The 19,834-nt window shown below is 43.7% G+C and overlaps 1 protein-coding gene across 4 annotated transcripts in view; it reads left to right on the top strand.

Moving 5' to 3' along the window:
* Positions 1-19,834, top strand: part of rasa1a (RAS p21 protein activator (GTPase activating protein) 1a) — a 48,508-nt gene that overhangs the window by 15,420 nt on the left and 13,254 nt on the right. For 2 of the 4 annotated variants that reach the window (XM_048243167.1, XM_048243166.1), the window contains exons 2-11: positions 12,057-12,209; positions 13,786-13,921; positions 14,641-14,711; positions 15,763-15,880; positions 16,050-16,081; positions 17,068-17,120; positions 17,343-17,493; positions 19,041-19,119; positions 19,331-19,372; positions 19,476-19,557. In XM_048243167.1, coding sequence (XP_048099124.1) covers positions 12,057-12,209; positions 13,786-13,921; positions 14,641-14,711; positions 15,763-15,880; positions 16,050-16,081; positions 17,068-17,120; positions 17,343-17,493; positions 19,041-19,119; positions 19,331-19,372; positions 19,476-19,557 — 917 coding nt within the window. Of the gene's footprint in view, positions 1-12,056; positions 12,210-13,785; positions 13,922-14,640; positions 14,712-15,762; positions 15,881-16,049; positions 16,082-17,067; positions 17,121-17,342; positions 17,494-19,040; positions 19,120-19,330; positions 19,455-19,475; positions 19,558-19,834 lie in introns of all 4 variants that reach the window. The other 2 variants (XM_048243164.1, XM_048243165.1) reach the window with 2 other exon arrangements.

Raw genomic sequence — 19,834 nt, 5'->3', positions numbered from 1 at the left:
AGAAGTCCAAGAGTTTTCGGAGAGAGACAGAGGGTTTGAAAGACGTGTAAAGACATTGCTGCTGACAACAACAGGCTTTTCAGTTAGCGGGTCTTTTGGGCCCTGCTAAGAAGGACAGATTCTTGGGAGACCACAGTGCAGGGGAGCCTGATTCATGTAATCTGTTTTCTGTGCCATAAGGCCATTAGTGGCATGGCCTGAGCAGAGCAGATTTAGTGCTGGTTCCATGGGACAGGAGAAGCAGAACAGCCAACACACACACACACACACACACACACACACACACACACCAACCACCCACCCACCCGCTCACCACCCTTCTCTGCTGCGCTCTTAAAGATAATGCATTTTGCGTCACACAAGAGAGACACAGAAGTGCGTGCTGCGCACACACACACACACACACACTCAGAGCATACACATGTTTCACTTGCCCTGTGACGTCAAGCTGTACGCGTATAGCTTATGCACGTCTTCTCGCCGACAGCTCAGAATAATTGACGCCCTGCAGTAGAGTTCCTTCCTTTCCACTGTGCTTGCCGTCAGTCAGTCAGTAAGGAGTACTGTGCTGCACAGCTGATCTGTAGCACTGCTGCCTGGGTGTCAGTCAGGGTGAGTGGTCTTATGCTGGTTGGCTCATGCTCCGCCCAATGGTCTAAGGCAGTGTTTCTCAAAGTGTGGTACGGGGACCACTGGTGGGCAAACTAGCCCAAGTGGTCCGTGAGCAGACGTGGTAAAATATAATATAGATGAGTTGTTTGCAATATTGAACCAACTTGTATGTAAATCCAAACATTTCTGCAACACTGCCTAGTGCCTATGTAAGCCATGCTAGTTTAAAACATATATATTCTCTGATACAATAAGCAAAGGTGCAAAGACAATCAAGGTGGTTCAGTGAGTAGGCCTATTGTGTAATTATGACCGCCCAAGAGCAGCCGGGCGGCGGTCATATAGGTTTAGTCAGATTTGTTTTTTTTTTTTTTTTTTTTTTTTTCGCATGCCCAAATTTCCGTCAATGAGTCCCGGGACACTGAAAGACCGGGTACCATTTAAACTTGGTGGGCATGTAACCCCACATGGATAGCATGGAACCATCGTTTTTCGTTTTGATCTGTAGCCCCCACGCTGGACTGGACCCCCCGAAAGGAGGGTAGGGCAGACACAGTTTTCTGTGAATATCTCAAAAACCGTAGGGTTTAGGAGGACCATTTTGTTTTTTGTATGTTGATCTCAAGGGGCCATGTCAACCCATTCCATAACCACTCATTTCATGTATAAGCCACCTAGTTAAACACAAAAAGTAAAAATGAGGTGTTGTAATTGAAGGTATCTGTGACCTAACATAGTCAAAACTGCACGAAATTGGAAGTGTAGGATCATTATGACACCCTCTGTATGCATGCCAAGTTTTGTGGAATTCCGTTCATGGGGGCCACACAATAAACTAATTTATGTTACTATACACCAACTGGCCTGTAGGTGGCGGAGACAGTTTTCTGTTAATATCTTGAGAACCGTGGGGCCTAGGAGGTCCACCTTTTTTTATGTATGTTGGTCTTAAGGGGAATGTCAACCCATCCCATTACCACTTATTTCATGTATAAGCCACCTAGTTAAAAATTAAAAAAGCAAAACATTAGGTGTTTTCATCACAATATCTCTGGCTGACAAGGTCAAAACTGCACGAAATTAAAAGTGTAGGATCATTATGACACCCTCGAATGCATGCCAAGTTTTGTGTACTTTCGTTCATGGGGGCCTTACAATAAAATAAATTATGTGTACATTTAGTGGACGCACACCAACAAGGATTCGGGACACTGAAAGACCGGGGTACACAAAACTTGGTGGGCATGTACCCCACATGGATAGCATGGAACCGTCATTCTTCGTTTTGATCTGTAGCCCTCCCGCTGGACTGGACCCCGAAAGGAGGGTAGGGCGAACACAGTTCTCTGTGAATATCTTGAGAACTGTAGGGCCTAGGATGACCAATGTTTTCCATTATGTTTGCCTCCAGGGGTCATGTTAACCCATTCCATGTGCACACATGTGCATAAACAGATACACACGCCACACACATACATTTACAGTAATCATGCATTATGACACATACTCACACAGTAGACATATGTACGCATGCATGCACATGCACAAACACACATCGCATGGCAAACACACAAGCACGCACATACACACACACACACACACACACACACCCACACACATACATAAACACAAATTTGTACACGCACACATGCACACAATTCAAGAATTTTTCCCGTCATCTACTCCCTGAATTTTTGGTCATTGATACCCGGGACACCGAACCTCCGGGGTACATGAAATTTGGTGGGTATGTAGCCCCACTAGACTTTTACGGAAAAAATTCATTTCGAAATAAATAAATCTGAGGATGTTTATCGGACATGCTTGGTTTTTACTGCAGGTACGTTAATCTTGTAATATAAATAAGGACCTAGGTAATGTTACCGTTAGCGTTGGTTGAGTGATGGAGGCATTTGATTGATTGCATTTGTTGAAAACTATAAATGCGGTTATACCAAGCAAATGTATAGCAGCACTGTTTGTATCTTTCGACTGTCATTTATTGCACGTGCTACAAAATCATTCTGTGCAATGGAAGATTTACCAACGTTACACGGTCTGATACAGTTTTGCCTATACATCGTGAGACTGAGGCGCCTGTTTATTTTGTTTTAAGCGCGTGCATGGTGTGAGAGGGGAATCGATGTGCTTTGATTACAGCTTGGTAGTTGTAGTCTGTGAAATTAAAAAGCACGTGTGTGTGTGAAGTATCCAAACAATGACACCTTAATTTCATTATGGCTGCTTTAGCAAAACACCTTAAGCTACTGTGTAGTGGGTCCCATTTAGAAGTGGCTACTTCATTCGCGCTTTCCTTGACTCATGGAGCTGCGTGAATGTTATTACAACTTTTTAAGCCATACGATATGACAGTTTAAGTCCGCTTGATACTGTAAGGCGTAAGCCATTGATTTCAAAGGAGATTTTATTTGTGTCGCCAGCATAGCCTATTGACAATTTATGTTGTAAATAGGCCTACCTTATAATCCTACCTGTAGCTTAGGGAAGCTAACAGCTTTCTATTAGGATCTAGTTTGTTAGTTACCGTTTTGTCATAACTCCCTGATGCATTTTTTGCATTTAGAATAGCCAGAGCGTGTATATCTCAATCGGAAAATTAAACAATATCGGGTGCCTATGGACTAGGCTGGGTGAACCCAGCCTGATCTGCCCGCTATTTATTTTTTGATTTCTTAAAAGATTGAGCTTGGTCTGATGAAAGCCAGACTAGCCATGGACCTCAGTTAAACAATGCAAGGGAACATGAATCAGCCTATATTTTAACGAACAATAACGGACAAAAGCTCTTCAACTTTTGGCCCGTTAAAATGTGTATGAACAGTCTAGCTTAACGCATTTCATCAAGGCCCATTTGGACATGTCAGTTATTTGCACCACTGGTTAGATGTAAAACAGCGTTTCGTTTCAGACTAGGCTACTGTTACTTAATTTGTCCATTAACAATAACGTTTCAGACTACTGTTACTTAATTTGTGCACTGACAATAAAGTATTACATGAACTAAAGATGACTAAAATCTTATGTAGAAGAAGAAACATTCACAAAAAATCCATCCATCCAAAAATGACCTTTTGTTTTTGATAGCTGTTGAAAACGGCATGGATCTGACAGAGATGTTTTTGTTTATAAATACATAATAAATAAATAAATAAATAAATAAATAACATTATGCTGATACCTTTTGCTTTTCCCAAATACAATGTAGCCTACAGGTGTAAGTGACCTTTCATCAATCCAGTTGCAATGGAAGAACTGTGATGAACTGCCCTACTTGTGATTGTTTAGAGATTTTAAAGGTTTTATAACAATGCTACATCTTCTTTGGCTATTCTACAATCTATTCACCTTTTCAGCACCAGTAGGCTACTTTCTGTGCAGCCGCACACACACACTCAGGCATGCCAAACAAGCATACACAAAATTTTCAAGAGTGGGGGATGGAGTAAAATATGGAGACAAATTGAAGTGTGATTTATTTTCGCGGAATGGATGTACAGGGCTGAGCGGCGGTCATATTTTGTACCGCTATGCGGTACATCTAGTTTACTGTTGAAGTAGGTCTACTTTCTTTTTTTTTTTTTTTAGCTAGGTGGTCCGTGAGGCTTTTTTTTACTGATTAAGTGGTCCTTGGTCTGAAAAAGTTTGAGAAACACTGGTCTAAGGGAGTCTTTGCTTGCCATTAACACGTACACACACCCGTGTCACCCTTACACAGACTCCCTTATATAGATAAATGAAATGACACCCACCCACACACATTCATACTTGCAGAGAGGCTCCTCTCGCATCTTGTGCATTCAGTCATTCATTCATTCAGATTTTCCATCCCCTCATCTCTCTCTCTCATACTCACTCATTCACTCACACACACTCACACTCGTACCTTGAGTTTTAACACCCTGCACAACTTGCATAACTTAAATCATAACCTCACCCACATTCAGCCCTGTGATGGCTTTCGTGTGTGTGTGTGCGTGCGTACAGTACGTGCGTGCGTGGACCTCAGTGACGTCTCAGCCCAGTCTGAGTCAACCTTGCCTCTGGTAACTGCTGGGCCGCTGTTGGCTTTTCGCTGGCCATGTTTGTTTTTTTGTTTGTTTGTTTGTTTGTTTGTGAATTTAATAGTGCAGGACCTATGGCGGCGGTGCATGGATGTGTTGGGGATTTGTTTTTTTGAGGTAGTCGTAGAAGTGAAGTCAGGTCAGGTCAGGTCAGGTCAATGAGAGCGAGAGAGAGGCCTATGGAGGCTGCTCAGTGCTGCAGGTTTCGGTTGCTGTCCCGCATCACTGAAGGTCTCACTAACCCAAGTGTATGCAATAGGCTCTTTGCACGTACGGCTCGTTTGTTTCCATTGTAGCCAGGTGTGTTTGAACCTGCCGCTATTGTTAATGTAATTAGTGTTACGCGGACCCGGTTTGGTGTTGCACCTAGTGAATCAACACGTTACGATAAAGAAGGATTTATGCGTGTTAAAATATTTATTATTGGGAAAACAAGATATTCAGTGTCGGAGTGAAGATGTAAGGAGCAGAATATAACAGATAAAGATGCTGTTACAACACAGTTAACGCTCCACCGGAAACAAAGCGGCCGCATTGAGAGCCTTTCGTGCAAGTAGCTCATTGTTCAGACTCAAACCCAGAGGCCGGTTTAACAAAGCTATTTTAGACTAGTCTATATTAGACCAGTCTTAATTCTGCCCATATACTGGCACTAGTCTAATGCAAGTTAGACTGTTTCACAAAAATAAAGACTGACCTATTTTAGACCAAAACTAGATGTACCGCATAGCGGTACAAAATATGACCGCCGCTCAGTCCTGTACATCCGTTCCACAAAAATAAATCACACTTCAATTTGTCTCCATATTTTACTCCATCCCCCACTCTTGAAACTTTTGTGTATGCTTGTTTGGCATGCCTGAGTGTGTGTGTGCGGCTGCACAGAAAGTAGCCTACTGGTGCTGAAAAGGTGAATAGATTGTAGAATAGCCAAAGAAGATGTAGCATTGTTATAAAACCTTTAAAATCTCTAAACAATCACAAGTAGGGCAGTTCATCACAGTTCATCCATTGCAACTGGATTGATGAAAGGTCACTTACAGCTGTTGGCTACATTGTATTTGGTAAAAGCAAAAGGTATCAGCATAATGTTATTTATTTATTTATTTTTTATGTATTTATAAACAAAAACATCTCTGTCAGTTCCATGCCGTTTTCAACAGCTATCAAAAAACAAAGGTCATTTTTTGGATGGATGGATTTTTTTGTGAATGTTTCTTCTTCTACATAAGATTTTAGTCATCTTTAGTTCATGTAATACTTTTTTGTCAATGCACAAATTAAGTAACAGTAGCCTAGTCTGAAACGAAATGCTGTTTTACATCTAACCAGTGGTGCAAATAACTGACATGTCCAAATGGGCCTTGATGAAATGCGTCGCTAGACTGTTCATACACATTTTAACGGGCCAAAGTTGAAGAGCTTTTGTCCGTTATTGTTAAATTGCAAATATAGGCTGATTCATGTTCCCTTGCATTGTGTAACTGAGGTCCATGGCTAGTCTGGCTTTCATCAGACCAAGCTCAATCTTTTAAGAAATCAAAAAATAAATAGCGGGCAGATCAGGCTGGGTTCACCCAGCCTAGTCCATAGGCACCGATATTGTTTAATTTTCGATTGAGATATACACGCTCTGGCTATTCTAAATGCAAAAATGCATCAGGGAGTTAAGACAAAACAGTAACTAACAAACTAGATCCTAATAGAAAGCTGTTAGCTTCCCTAAGCTACAGGTAGGATTATAAGGTAGGCTTATTTACAACATAAATTGTCAATAGGCTATGCTGGCGACACAAATAAAATCTCCTTTGGAAACCAATGGCTTACGCCTTACATTATCAAGCGGACATAAACTGCCATATCGTGGCGAAAAGTTGTAATAACATTCAAGCAGCTCCATGAGTCAAGGAAAGCGCGAATGAAGTAGCCACTTCTAAATGGGACCCACTACACAGTAGCTTAAGGTGTGTTGCTAAAGCAGCCATAATGAAATGAAGGTGTCATTGTTTGGATACTTCACACACACGTGCTTTTTAATTTCACAGACTACAACTACCAAGCTGTAATCAAAGCACATCGATTCCCCTCTCACACCATGCACGCACTTAAAACAAAATAAACAGGTGTCTCAGTCTCACGCATGTATAGGCAAAACTGTATCAGACCCGGTGTAGCGTTGGTAAATCTTCCATTGCACAGAATGATTTTTGTAGCACGTGCAATAAATGACAGTCGAAAGATACAAACAGTGCTGCTATCAATTTGCTTGGTTATAACCGCATTTATAGTTTTCTACAAATGCAATCAATCAAATGCCTCCATCACTCAACCAACGCTAACGGTAACATTACCTAGGTCCTTATTGATATTACAAGATTAACGCGTACCTGCAGTAAAACCAAGCATGTCCGATAAACATCCTCAGATTTATTTCGCTTCAAGAAGAAATGGGAATTACACTTCATGTGAACATCGTCCTATCCTTATTAGATGTCCGGCGGTAAATTACAGTCCTTGTAGGAAGCGTCCATTGTTTTTCCAACCCACTTTTAACTTCCAACAAAATTACGCTCGACGACGATCGCCATCTAGTGGACAAACGACTACTTATCGCCAATACTGAAAATGCAGCCATGATGATGATGATGAATATTTATTTTGGCTTTCTTTTAATCCTACTGAATTTGTAATTATGTATCGGCCGTTCTAATACCGATAGTATGTGGGTGCCTGTGTGTGTGCATGTGTATATGTGTGCACCGCCATTTACAGGCCAATGAGTGTACAGTCACTAAATGTACACATAACCTAATTTTTTAGACCCCCATGGATGAAATTCTACGAAACTTGGCATACCCCCCAGAGAATGCCAGGTCAATCATACACATAAAATTTGGTGCAGTTCTGAACAGCTTAACTGAAGATAGGGGCAATTAAAGCAGAATAATATTGCATTTTCATTTTTTAACCGGGGTGGGGTGCAAATCACAAATGAGTGATTATGAGCCAGGTTGATGTGGGCCCTTGAGACCAACATACCATAAAAGATTCTTCATCCTCAGTGCCCACGGTTCAGGTAGTTATTTAGGAAAAACTGTTTTTTTTTTTGCGGTTCGGGGCCCAGCCCGGTGGGGGGGGTGGCTTAAATGAAATTTTTTCCGTAAAAGTGTAGTGGGGCTACATACCCACCAAATTTCATGTACCCCGGTGGTTGGTGTCCCGGTATCAATGACCAAAATTCAGGGAGTAGATGGCCGGGGAAAAATTCTTGAATTATGTGCATGTGTCGCGTGTACAAATTTATGTTTATGTGTGTGGGTGTTTGTGTGTGTGTGTATAATGCGTGCTTGTGTGTTTGCCTGCGTATGTGTGTTTGTGCATGTGCATGCATGCATACATATGTCTACTGTGTGAGTATGTGTCATACATTATGATTACTGTAAATGTATGTGTGTGCGTGTGTATCTGTTTATGCACATGTGTGCACATGGAATGGGTTAACATGACCCCTGGAGGCAAACATCATAAGGAAAAAAAATGGTCATCCTAGGCCCTACAGTTCTCAAGATATTCACAGAGAACTGTGTCTGCCCTACCCTCCTTTCGGGGGTCCAGTCCAGGGGGGGCTACAGATCAAAGCGAAGAATAGCGGTTCCATGCTATCCATGTGGGGTTACATGCCCACCAAGTTTTGTGTACCCGGTCTTTCAGTGTCGGGAATCCTTGTTGGTGTACGTCACTAAATGTACACATAAATTATTTTATTGTAAGGCCCCCATGAGCGAAAGTACACAAAACTTGGCATGCATTCGGAGGGTGTCATAATGATCCTACACTTTTAATTTAGGTGCAGTTTTGACCTTGTCAGCCAGAGATATTGTGATGAAAAAACACCTAATTTTTGCTTTTTTAATTTTTAACTAGGTGGCTATACATGAAATAAGTGGTAATGGGATGGGTTAACATGCCCCTTAAGACCAACATACATAAAAGGTGGACCTCCTAGGCCCTCACGGTTCTCGAGATATTCACAGAAAACTGTCTCCGGCCACCTACAGGCCAGTTGGTGTATAGTAACATAAATTAATTTATTGTGTGGCCCCCATGAGCGGAATTCCACAAAACTTGGCGTGCATACAGAGGGTGTCATAATGATCCTACACTTCCAATTTCGTGCAGTTTTGACTATGTTGGGTCACAGATACCTTCAATTACAACACCTCATTTTTACTTTTTTTTGTGTTTAACTAGGTGGCGCTATACATGAAATGAGTGGTTATGGAATGGGTTGACATGGCCCCTTGAGATCAACATACAAAAAAAAAATGGTCCTCCTAAACCCTACGGTTTTGAGATATTCACAGAAAACTGTGTCTGCCCTACCCTCCTTTCGGGGATCCAGTCCAGCGGGGGCTACAGATCAAAACGAAAACGATGGTTCCATGCTATCCATGTGGGGTTACATGCCCACCAAGTTTCGTGTACCTCGGTCTTTCAGTGTCCCGGGAATCATTGACGGAAATTTGGGCATGCGGAAAAGGAAAAAAAAACAAAATCTGACTAAACCTATATGACCGCCGCTTCGCTGCGCGGCGGTCATAATAATTAGACACCTTACCCCCAGGCTAACTTAGGTCTATACTATGTTATCTTACTATGTTATCTTGATTCCACAACTGATTTCAGTTGGAAATTTGTAACCTAGCCTAGCCTATTCTAAGCTTATCTAAAACAAAAACATTAAAAGAAAACCTATAAATTGTAGAGGATGAAAATACCACATCTGAAGTGTAATTTGTAAAGACATATGTGCTCTATTCATCTTGTTTGACCTAAAGACAAGCATGTTCTGCTTGGGTAAAATCGAGTCGAGTTGGTTAGATGTGGTTACTCGGGATGCCATGTTTTTTTTTTTCTTGAAAAGAGTCTTACTTTATCCAAAATTCATTGCACTATAGTCCTACTTTAGATAGTCAAGAGCTAAGCTATAGGTAAAGTCTATTTTTGTGAAACCGGCCCCAATGTTTGTGTGTCGTTGTGTCTGTGTTTGTGTGTGAGCTTGCAAGTTTTTGAAATGTACAGTATTTTTAAATACGCCTCCTCTGCTTTGCGGCTCAGAAGAGAGACACATGTGGTTCTCCTTCTCTCAGTGTCTTCACTCCACAGGAAGTGTCAGTGTAGTTGTCAGTGTGTCGTGCTGTGCCATATGTTTGTTTGTGTGTGTGTGTGTGTAAGGGAGAGAGAAAGAGTGAGTGGAGGAAAGATATGGACAGGTTCTGCTGTGTGTGTGTGTGTGTGTGTCAGCAGGGATTTAGTCAGACTGTGTGCCTCTAGGCCGTCTGCTTTGTGTCCGCCGCCACGTCACTTCTGTCAGAAGCAGCCTCACTGCCAGTGCAGCCCTCTCTATGTCTCTCTCTCTCTTCACATACAAACACACACACACACGCACGCGTACTTTAAATACAGCACAGGACATGTCCACAGTAAAACATGTGCTCTCTCTTGTAATTGCTTTCTTTTTCTTTTTCTTTCATTAAATGTTCATCTTGTTTTTCAGTGCTTGCCTCTCCATTGATGCAACTCACCTACTGTACATCTCCCTCATCCTTGCACAGCCTTCCCCCATCCCACCATCTTTCTCTCCGTCTCCCCTCTTCTCCAGCTGTGTATGAAGGGTGGAGTAATCTCTGCTTGCCTCTACTCTCCTCTCCTCTCCTCTCCGCTCCTCTCCGCTTCTCTCCTCTCCTCTCCTCTCCGCTTCTCTCCTCTCCTCTCCTCTCTGCGCCGTCTCCTCTCTACTCCTCTCCTCTTCTCTTCTCTTCTCTCATCTGTGCCTCTCCTCTCCGCTCCTCTCCGCTCCTCTCCTCTCCGCTTCTCTACTCTCCTCTCCTCTCCTCTCTACTCCTCTCCTCTCTTCTCTTCTCTCCTCTGTGCCTCTTCTCCTCTCTTCTCTTCTCTTCTCTTCTCTCCTCTGTGCCTCTCCTCTCCTCTCTGCTCCTCTCTACTCCTCTCCTCTCTACTCCTCTCTTCTCTTCTCTTCTCTTCTCTCCTCTGTGCCTCTCCGCTCCTCTCCAGTGCTGAGGTCTCCCTCTCCCTCCCCCTCTCTCTTCCCTTTTCCCTCTGTTTCTTTATATATTGTGTTCCTATTCTGTATCTGATTCACTTTTCTTTCATTATTTTCTCTTGGTCTTCTCTCTATCTTTCTGTCCCTCATGCTTTCTCTCCCTGTCTCTGCCTCTAACTAACAAGTGCTGTGGAGACTCCATTCCCCTTAAGCCAAACAGGGCCCATGTTTTAAAGCTGGCATTGAAAAAAAATTGCTTCCGCAGCATCCCATTTGTCTTACCAGAGCATTTTTTTTCTCCATCCCATTTTTCCTCCCCATTTATGCTTTTTATACCTCTCTCTCTCTCTCTCTCTTCTCCTTCTTTCTTTCTTTCTTTCTTTCTTTCTTTCTCTCTCTCTCTTCTCCTCCTTTCTTTCTTTCTTTCTTTATTTCTCACTCACTTGCTCTCTCCCTCTCTCTTCCTTTCTGTAGGCGTAAGGTGCTAAATCTGGAGTATGTGTTAATTTCTCAGCACTTTTCTCTTTCTTTCTTTGCCTTTGTCTGTTTCTATTCTCATTTCTTCCCCCCCCTCTCTCTCTCCCCCTATCCTTCTCCGAGGCTCTGTAGGGAGGGGGTTCTGCTGAGATTTTCAGCAATGTTGTTAGAAGAGGCTGCTGTTTAATTTAGAGAGCGGCAAGATTTTAATGGCCTCGGCCGCCGTCACCGTGCTAAAAGCCTTTTCGCCTTTACAGTTGCTCCTTGCCCTGATTTCTCTCTCTCTCTCTCTCTCTCTCTCTCTCTCTCTCTCTCTCTCTCTCTCTCTCTCTCTCTCTCTTTCTCTTTCGCTTTCTGACTCTCTTTCTCTTTCTGACTCCCTCTATCTCACTTGTGATAGACTAGTTGTAATAGTTTTAATTTGTCCCCATCACTTGGATTTTTGGCATTGAATTCTTCATTAAAAATGTAGATACATTTCCCTCAAGATCAGTCCTGTCCATCCATGCAGCCACTTATCTGCCCACTCCCATTTCCTTCCAAATGAAGCAGGATGTCTAGCCAGGATTGGACGACTGTCTTGATTGTATTTCTGTGTCTTCTTTCTTTTTTTTTTCAAAATCTGTTTATTTTCAGGACATAGAGTGCATGATGAGGCTTTAACAGTGACAGATAGCAAGAACAGTGCCTGTGTGTTTGCTTACATAAAGGAAACCTCAAAGCATGTGCACTGGCGGGCAAGGGCTGTTACATCCCCTACAGATGCTTGTGTTTTTCTCATGGTCTTAATTGTGTGTGTGTGTGTGTGTGTGTGTGTACAGGTGGTACCATGGCAAGCTGGACCGCACGATTGCGGAGGAGCGACTGCGCCAGGCCCGCACGCCAGGCAGCTACCTCATCCGGGAGAGCGACCGGCGGCCTGGCTCCTTTGTGTTGTCCTTTCTCAGCATGACCAACGTGGTCAACCACTTCAGGTGAGAAAACACACACACACACACACACACAACAACACACACACACACACACACACACACACACAATCACAGGTGAGACCAAATCTTCACACACACACACACACACACAAATGACATCTAGCACTTTGTAGTGTTCTCTGATTTGCACTATTGTTCTCCAACACGCACTACAACGCCCCCAATTTTACAGCATATACCCCGTGTTACGGTTCTTAAACAGAAGTCTCTGTTCAATAAAGAACGTCCCTGTTCTCCAACCCAGCACTGTTCTCCAGAACACACTACTGCTTTACAACTCACACAGCTCATTCATCAAACAGGCCACTGTTCTGCAGCACATGGCAATATTCCACCAAACATGCCTCTGCGCAGCAGCACACATGTCACTGTTTTACAGTGCAAGCTACTATTTCTCTCTCACACACACACACACACACACACTCATTCGTAAGCTACTATTTCTCACACACACACACACACACACATTCACATTCGTAAGCTACTATTTCTCTAGTCACACCACTGTGTGTGTACACAAACGGAGGCTGAGACACCAGCGAGATGAAATGGAGCTTACAATGGGTGGGTTGGTGTGTGTGTGTTGTGTTGTGTTGTACTGTACGTGGAGGTCACTTGAGTTGCCTGTTCTGCTGGGCAGCGTTGGCTGTGTTTTATTGTGACAGTGTTTTTGGCTGAGTACACCCGCTGCCTCCGCCGCCACTGCCACACAGCCTTTATGGCTACACTCATGATGAAGAGATTGGCTGGAGAGAACTCGAGTGGCTTTAGCAAAACAAGCACTTGGCAGCGAGGCCGCAACATTACGCAGCGTGATATAAAACCTTAAACACAGGCGACAGTTGCAAATAGAGATGTTTAGGCTAACGGCTTCAGGATGTGTTCATTCAGAGAGAGATCCTTTCTCTCTGACTGACTTACTTTCTCAGCCACTTTCTCTCTGACTTACTTTTTGTCTGTCTCTCTCTCTCTCTCTCTCTCTCTCTCTCTCTCTCTCTCTCTCTCTCTCTCTCTGCCTCTACCTCTCTCTTTCTTTTTCTTTCTCACTCTGCCTCACTCTGCTCCTAGACCAGTGAGAGATGGAGGTGATAAGACAGATTTTAAACACATGTGATATGGATAGAGGGTTAGTTGTGCCTAGTTATAGTGAACTTGAAGAACTTGCATGTGTAAAACACACACACACACACACAAACACTCCTACACCACATGGCCTCACAGGCCACTTCCGACGCCCCCAGTTCAAAGTGACTAAAACGAGGCCAGTGTGATGGTCGTTACCTCAGCCACCTGCAGCTCAGAGAGCAAAAGCCCATGTATATAACCTCAGTAAAGCCCAGCCAGTGAACTGCTCTATTCCACCATCTTGATATGCATCTTAAATCAGTAGCCACTGATATGTTGATGTTCGACTGCACTATATGTACTTTAAATACCATACTATATCATGCACATGTTGACGAGAGCAAGAAGTCAATGAGTGCATGTGTGTAAATCCTCAACGTGTGTGTGTGTGTGTGTGTGTGTGTGTGTGTGTGTGTGTGTGTGATCTCCGTAGGATCATTGCGATGTGCGGCGACTATTATATCGGCGGGCGGCGGTTCTCGTCTCTCTCAGACCTTATCGGCTACTACAGCTACGTGTCCTGCCTACTGAAAGGGGAAAAGCTGCTATCGCCGGTGGCCCCTCCAGAGGTGAGAGCTCTCTCTGTGGCACTGTGAAAAGCCCTTACGATAATACTCTCTCACACACATTCTCTCTCTCTCTCTCTCTCTCTCTCTCTCTCTCTCTCTCCCCAGATACTTCACTCCAGTCCTTATTGCACACATCTCTCAATGCCTGTTCTGTACAGTCCCTCACACCCACTGTCCTCTCTCTCCCTGGGCCATCTCTCTCTCCCTCTTTTCAACACTCATTCTCTCTCTCTCTCTCTCCCTCCCTCCCTCCCTCCCTGTCACACTCTCCATCTCCCTCCAGATACTTCACTCCAGTCCTTATTGCACACATCTCTCAATGCCTGTTCTGTACAGTCCCTCACACCCACTGTCCTCTGTCTCCCTGGGCCATCTCTCTCTCCCTCTTTTCAACACTCATTCTCTCTTTCTCACTTCCTCACAGACATCACACATCACACATTTGTTTTCACCTGTCAGAGGAAGTCAAGCGCACCATGTGTGAAGGACTTCACAGCATTTATCTCCTATCTATCCTGCGTGTGTACATTCAGCGACCCCTTAATAGCACGTCAGTTACAACTGTAATTTGGGAAAGAAGCTAGGCCTCTCGCAAATCAGTATCTCATCAAGATCATTCAGTTTATGTGTGTGTTTCTATGTATACCATGTTTGTTTGTTTATATTTGTGATTGCGTGTGTGTGTGTGTGTGTGTGTGTGTGTGTGTGTGTGTTTGCAGCCCGTGGAAGACAGGAGAAGAGTGAGGGCCATCCTCCCGTACACCAAAGTGCCAGACACCGATGAGATCAGGTACTGTCCTGTCAAAGTGTGCCATGCTCACCCGCCCACCCCACCTGTCTGGCCTGTCTAAGCCTTTAGATCAGACGTAATGCACACGTTGGCTTGTCTGATGTTCTGCTGTTCTCTTCATCTGTCTCCCTAAGCGCCACTTCAAAGCTACAGTATTTCAGCTATTAGTTTCAATGAGAAGCCAGTCACGATCTGACTTTCCTTTATTGATCTTTTTATTTTTTTATACTATTTAGCTATTTTCTTTTTTTTTTTCACATGACTCCAAGCAAGGACTCTTTCAGCACAGAGTGTAGTTGTTTCTCACTGGGTGAGCAGGTTTTGTTTGTGTGTGTGTGTGTGTGTGTGTGTGTGTGTGTGTGTGTGTGTGTGTGTGAGAAGAAGCCTGGGCTTGTGCGTCAGAGCCACAGCTTTGACGAGGTTTCCCTCTCGTTCCCAAATACTTCCCGACCTGAGACTCCAGTGCGTAATGTCAGCCTGCGTGTGCTCTGATTACGGGGTCGGCCTCTGCCAAACCCCCAAAGCCAAGGAGGGGATGAAGTTTCCCGTCCAAGCGCAGGCCTCTCCTATCTCCGGCTCAGTGGTTCAAATCTGGTCCCGCTGTGATCCGTTACCTCAGTGAACTGACCAGTTCAGCCCTCCTCTGTTTCCTGTTAAAATGCGCGGTGGGCAGATATGCCCTTGGTGTTTGGTGTCGGATACATCTCCTGTTTGATCATGTCCAGTCCCGGGGCGTAACACATTCACTGGCATTTGTTATCCATCTAAACAAATAAACAAAGGAAAACAAAACCTAGCAAGCATTAAAAAAAAGCTCAACATCTCTACTTACCAAGCAGATGTCTGGCCGTTTCATATGATGTTTGACTCAGTAGTGATCCCTGTAGGCAAGTCCTTGACACTGCAAGAAAAAAAACAGTATATAATGTGACCCTCCAAATTCTCTGTATTCAGATTAAAATAGGATATTTTTTTCAAGTATGACCTCTCCGTCTCTTGTTTTAGAGTTATGAACTCGATGAGATACTTACATGCTGGTATGTTCTTGCAGTTTCCTGAAGGAGGACATGTTTATCGTTCACAATGAACTGGATGACGGCTGGATGTGGGTGACCAATGTGCGCACCGAAGAGCAGGGTCTGATTGTGGACGACCTGGTGGAGGAGGTGGTGAGTGTGTACACACACACAGACACACACACACGCGCACACACACACACACACGCGCACACACACAGACACGCACGCACACACACACACACACTTTCAAGCATAAAGACCAGACCCAGGTGTAGGTTCCCATCTGAAGTGTCATTGTTGCATTGTCTTCCCTCCGTAGGGACGTGAAGAGGATCCTCACGAGGGGAAAATGTGAGTGCATTCATCCATTTGTGTGGCTCATAAACAAACACACACTTAAGGGGTGTTCCACATTGGCTAGAAATGGCACAGACTTCACTCGGCCTTGTTTTGTATGTGTACTTATGTTGATTTCCGCAGTTTGACTGTAAATAAGAGCGATGTAGCCTGCATGTTTCTTTGTGTGCAAAATCCTGCTGTAATATTTTAGCTCTGAGAAGAAAATAAATGAACTTGTAAGAAGGGAAGTGCAGTTGCTTGATTGGTTGCATACAGCTGGCTGGTTGAACACAGTATACAACTTCATTGGCTGTATTCGCTGGAGCATCGTAGCTGTGTTCTTTATTTTTGTTTCGGTTATCTCTTCAGTTCAGGCGCCTTCTTTGATGCCTTGCTACGGGCATCTAGTCATTCTCCCCAATCCCCTACAGAAAGGGGTTATACTCAGAGCCGTCATCCACAGTCATCCTCCTTAAGAAGGTTGTTTTGTTTCTTTCTTTCTTTAGCCATAGCTGATGTGATTTTGGAAAAATAAACAGGGACAAAACTGACATGCAGAAAATGACAGTGTGCACAAACACGCTTCAGTCTGATTGGCCTTTATTAGCTGACTTCACATTGATTTGTCAGTAATGATTTCCCCTTCAGTGGCTTGTGCTTCTTTAGAGCTGTGTGTGTGTGTGTGTGTGTGTGTGTGTGTGTGTTTGGTATTATAAATAGTTGTGTGGATCTGTGTGTGTGTGTCTGTCTGTGTGTGTTTTGTGTGTCTAAGTGTGTGTGTATGGTGTAGTGCTCTCACGTGTGTGCGTGAGCAAGAACAACGTCAGAGCGCCAGAGTGCTGCGGGTGCTGAGCAGAATACTCCGCCATCGCTGACTCACCCTCTGCCCCTGATTCTGCCGACAGCACCAACTCTCTCCGCTCAACTCGTGCTCACGATCCCTCTGTTTTCTCTCTCTCTTTTTGACCCCTTTTGTCATCCCCTCATCTCTGCATCAGCTGGTATCATGGGAAGATCAGCAAACAAGAGGCCTACAACTTGCTAATGACAGGTACCAGTACAAAACTTAGCTGATTCACCACTTACAATGACTTTCAGGAGGTGGACAGGAATGAAATCAAATTGTGCAAGAAACCAACCCATGTATTTCTTTTATTATTTAATCATGATATTATGTGAATGTAGTTCTCTTCAAATTGGTGTTAGAATGAAATACTGAATGAAGTATCCTTCTCTCCCTTTTCTGTACTTTCTCTCTATTTATCTCCCTCAGTGGGACAAGTGAGCAGTTTCCTTGTGAGACCGTCGGACAACACGCCAGGGGACTACTCCCTCTTCTTTCGCACCAATGAGAACATCCAAAGGTTTAAGATCAGCCCCACTCCCAACAACCAGTACATGATGGGAGGGAGGTACTACAACAGGTATGTCCCCTTAAGATGACAAGACGTTAAGTGCAGTGCAACACAGGGCCAGACGCAATTTTTCAATTGTTTCGCAATGATGTAAAAGCGCAAACTGCCTGTTGTGGGAGCTGAAAGTGGCAGATTGCGTTTTTCATGTCATGCATATGCATTCATGGGAGGATCCAGGGGAAAGTGGGAGTTTAGCGTAAAAAGATGGGAGGGGAAGAGTAAAGAGCGCCTAATTATGTATTCCACGGTATGTACAAAGACTGCTCCTGAAAACGCACGTCTATTCTGCGCCTAAATACTTCCGCCTTGTAAAAGCAGGTGTTAATCTAAATTGCAGTTCAATGCGTCAATAAGAGAACCTTTCAAAGACAACAGAATGCTATTTAGAGCACCAGTTTTGTAAGTCTTTGTACTATCAAAAGCAACATTAACTTTCGTTGGCCTTGAATGTCTTACTTTCACTTTCACGTCATTCACAACTTTACTACTTGCTAGATTTGACCAATCTTCCATAGCCCACGTGCACAAGTAGTTTGAGTAGAATTACTGATCTTCATTATCTCCCTGCTTGTTGACATCTTATCATGTATAGTATTATTTCATGATCGTAAACATTTGATTCTTTTTAATGTTGTCATCAGTTAACTTCATTCAGTTGGGCAGAGAAAGGCGCAGTTTACAATAAGGATTGAACGATTGATAAATATGACGGAAACTTGGGTCTGACAGCGTTCGCAATCTGCGGTGTGTCCATGACGCTGATAACGCTACGTTCGCAACTGTACGTACATCTGGCCCACAGTGTCTTTTTCTACCTGACACAGGTGACTATTCTGGCTAGTCCAATGAGCATGTCATCATGCCACAGAGAAGGACACAGACAAAATAGAGTGGATACTATGGGCAGTACAGGATGTTACATTTCCGAAGACTGTTCTGCCACCCTGGACAATGTGTCTCTTTGGTGCAGTGTTAGAACACTTGCAGCCTTGCGTTTGTGTACCTATGGTGTGTACTACACATTTTCTCACCTTTCTCAAAAGTCTACCTCGTCTGTTCACTCACCTTGTTCACCTTTATCTAAATGCACTGTTCACTTCTGGGAGCCAAGCACTGTGGGTTCCCAGCACACTTTAATTCCCTACCCATCCCTTTGTTTGTCAAGCGACCTTGGGTATCCTGAATGGCGCTATATACATTTAAGCTATTATTATTATTATTATTATTATTATTATTATTATTATTATTATTATTATTATTATTATTATTTGTTAACACGCTGGTGTGTCAAATCTGTAAACCGACACGGCAAAATGGGACCCCTTGCTTGTTTAGTTGTTTTATCTTCCCAAAGACACCTCACCAAACCTTTTATCTGGCCATTCTGAGAAGTGGTTTTGGACTGCTGCTGGTGCTTTGCAGTGGGTTGTCTAGCGGGGTTATTGATTTGTGTGCGTGTGTGTGTGTGTGTGTGTCGGGGACCATCTCGGGACCGTGGGCCTCAGCCAGCAGCATTAGGATTCTAATGGCCTCTCCCTTAATGCTTCTCTTGGCAGCGTGGATGATATCATGGACCACTATAAGAAGGAGCAGATCGTGGAGGGCTACACCCTGAGGGATCCAGTGTCGGTGCAGGTGGGTGGAGAATTATGGACTGGAGGACGCTTTACTTTCAAGTCACGGCTTTTTTTTTCCTTCTAGTGCTCGTTTGCCATCACCAACACTGTTGTTTTCTCTCTCTCTCTCTTCTCTCTGTCTCTCTCTCTATGTCTCTCTCTCTCTATGTGTGTGTGTGTGTGTGTGCGTGCGTCTGTGTGTTATCCATCATGACGTCGCCATTGCTCAGCACCAAGAACAAGTCCTCTCTGACCTGGTGGACGGCAGGGAGATTTATAACACTATTCGACGGAAAACAAAAGACGCTTTCTACAAAAACATTGTCAAGAAAGGATACCTTCTGTTCAACAAAGGTACAGTCCACTTGCAGGGAGATTTATAACACTATTCGACGGAAAACAAAAGACGCTTTCTACAAAAACATTGTCAAGAAAGGATACCTTCTGTTCAACAAAGGTACAGTCCACTTTCCTCAGCACTGCACTGTAAAACACATCCCAGCCACTCGGGGTCAAAACATTCATACATGGCAACAGTATTACTGTCCTGTAGCAAACCATTCCAACAAGACTGTCGATGGAACCTGGCTACTTGCCAACCAGAGGAATGTTGTAGGCTAGAACCGCTCTCGAAGTTGCGCTATATGAAGGAACTTTCTTACAAACATGACCCCAAAAAGATCTTTCAAGCAATGGACCCTCATATTTACATTTTCCCCACTCCCTGTCCCCAC

The sequence above is a fragment of the Alosa alosa genome, chromosome 5 (genome assembly GCF_017589495.1).
Source record: "Alosa alosa isolate M-15738 ecotype Scorff River chromosome 5, AALO_Geno_1.1, whole genome shotgun sequence".
NCBI lineage: Eukaryota > Metazoa > Chordata > Actinopteri > Clupeiformes > Clupeidae > Alosa > Alosa alosa.
Note: the sequence above shows the minus strand (reverse complement) of the source record. Positions and strands in the feature narration are given on the sequence as shown.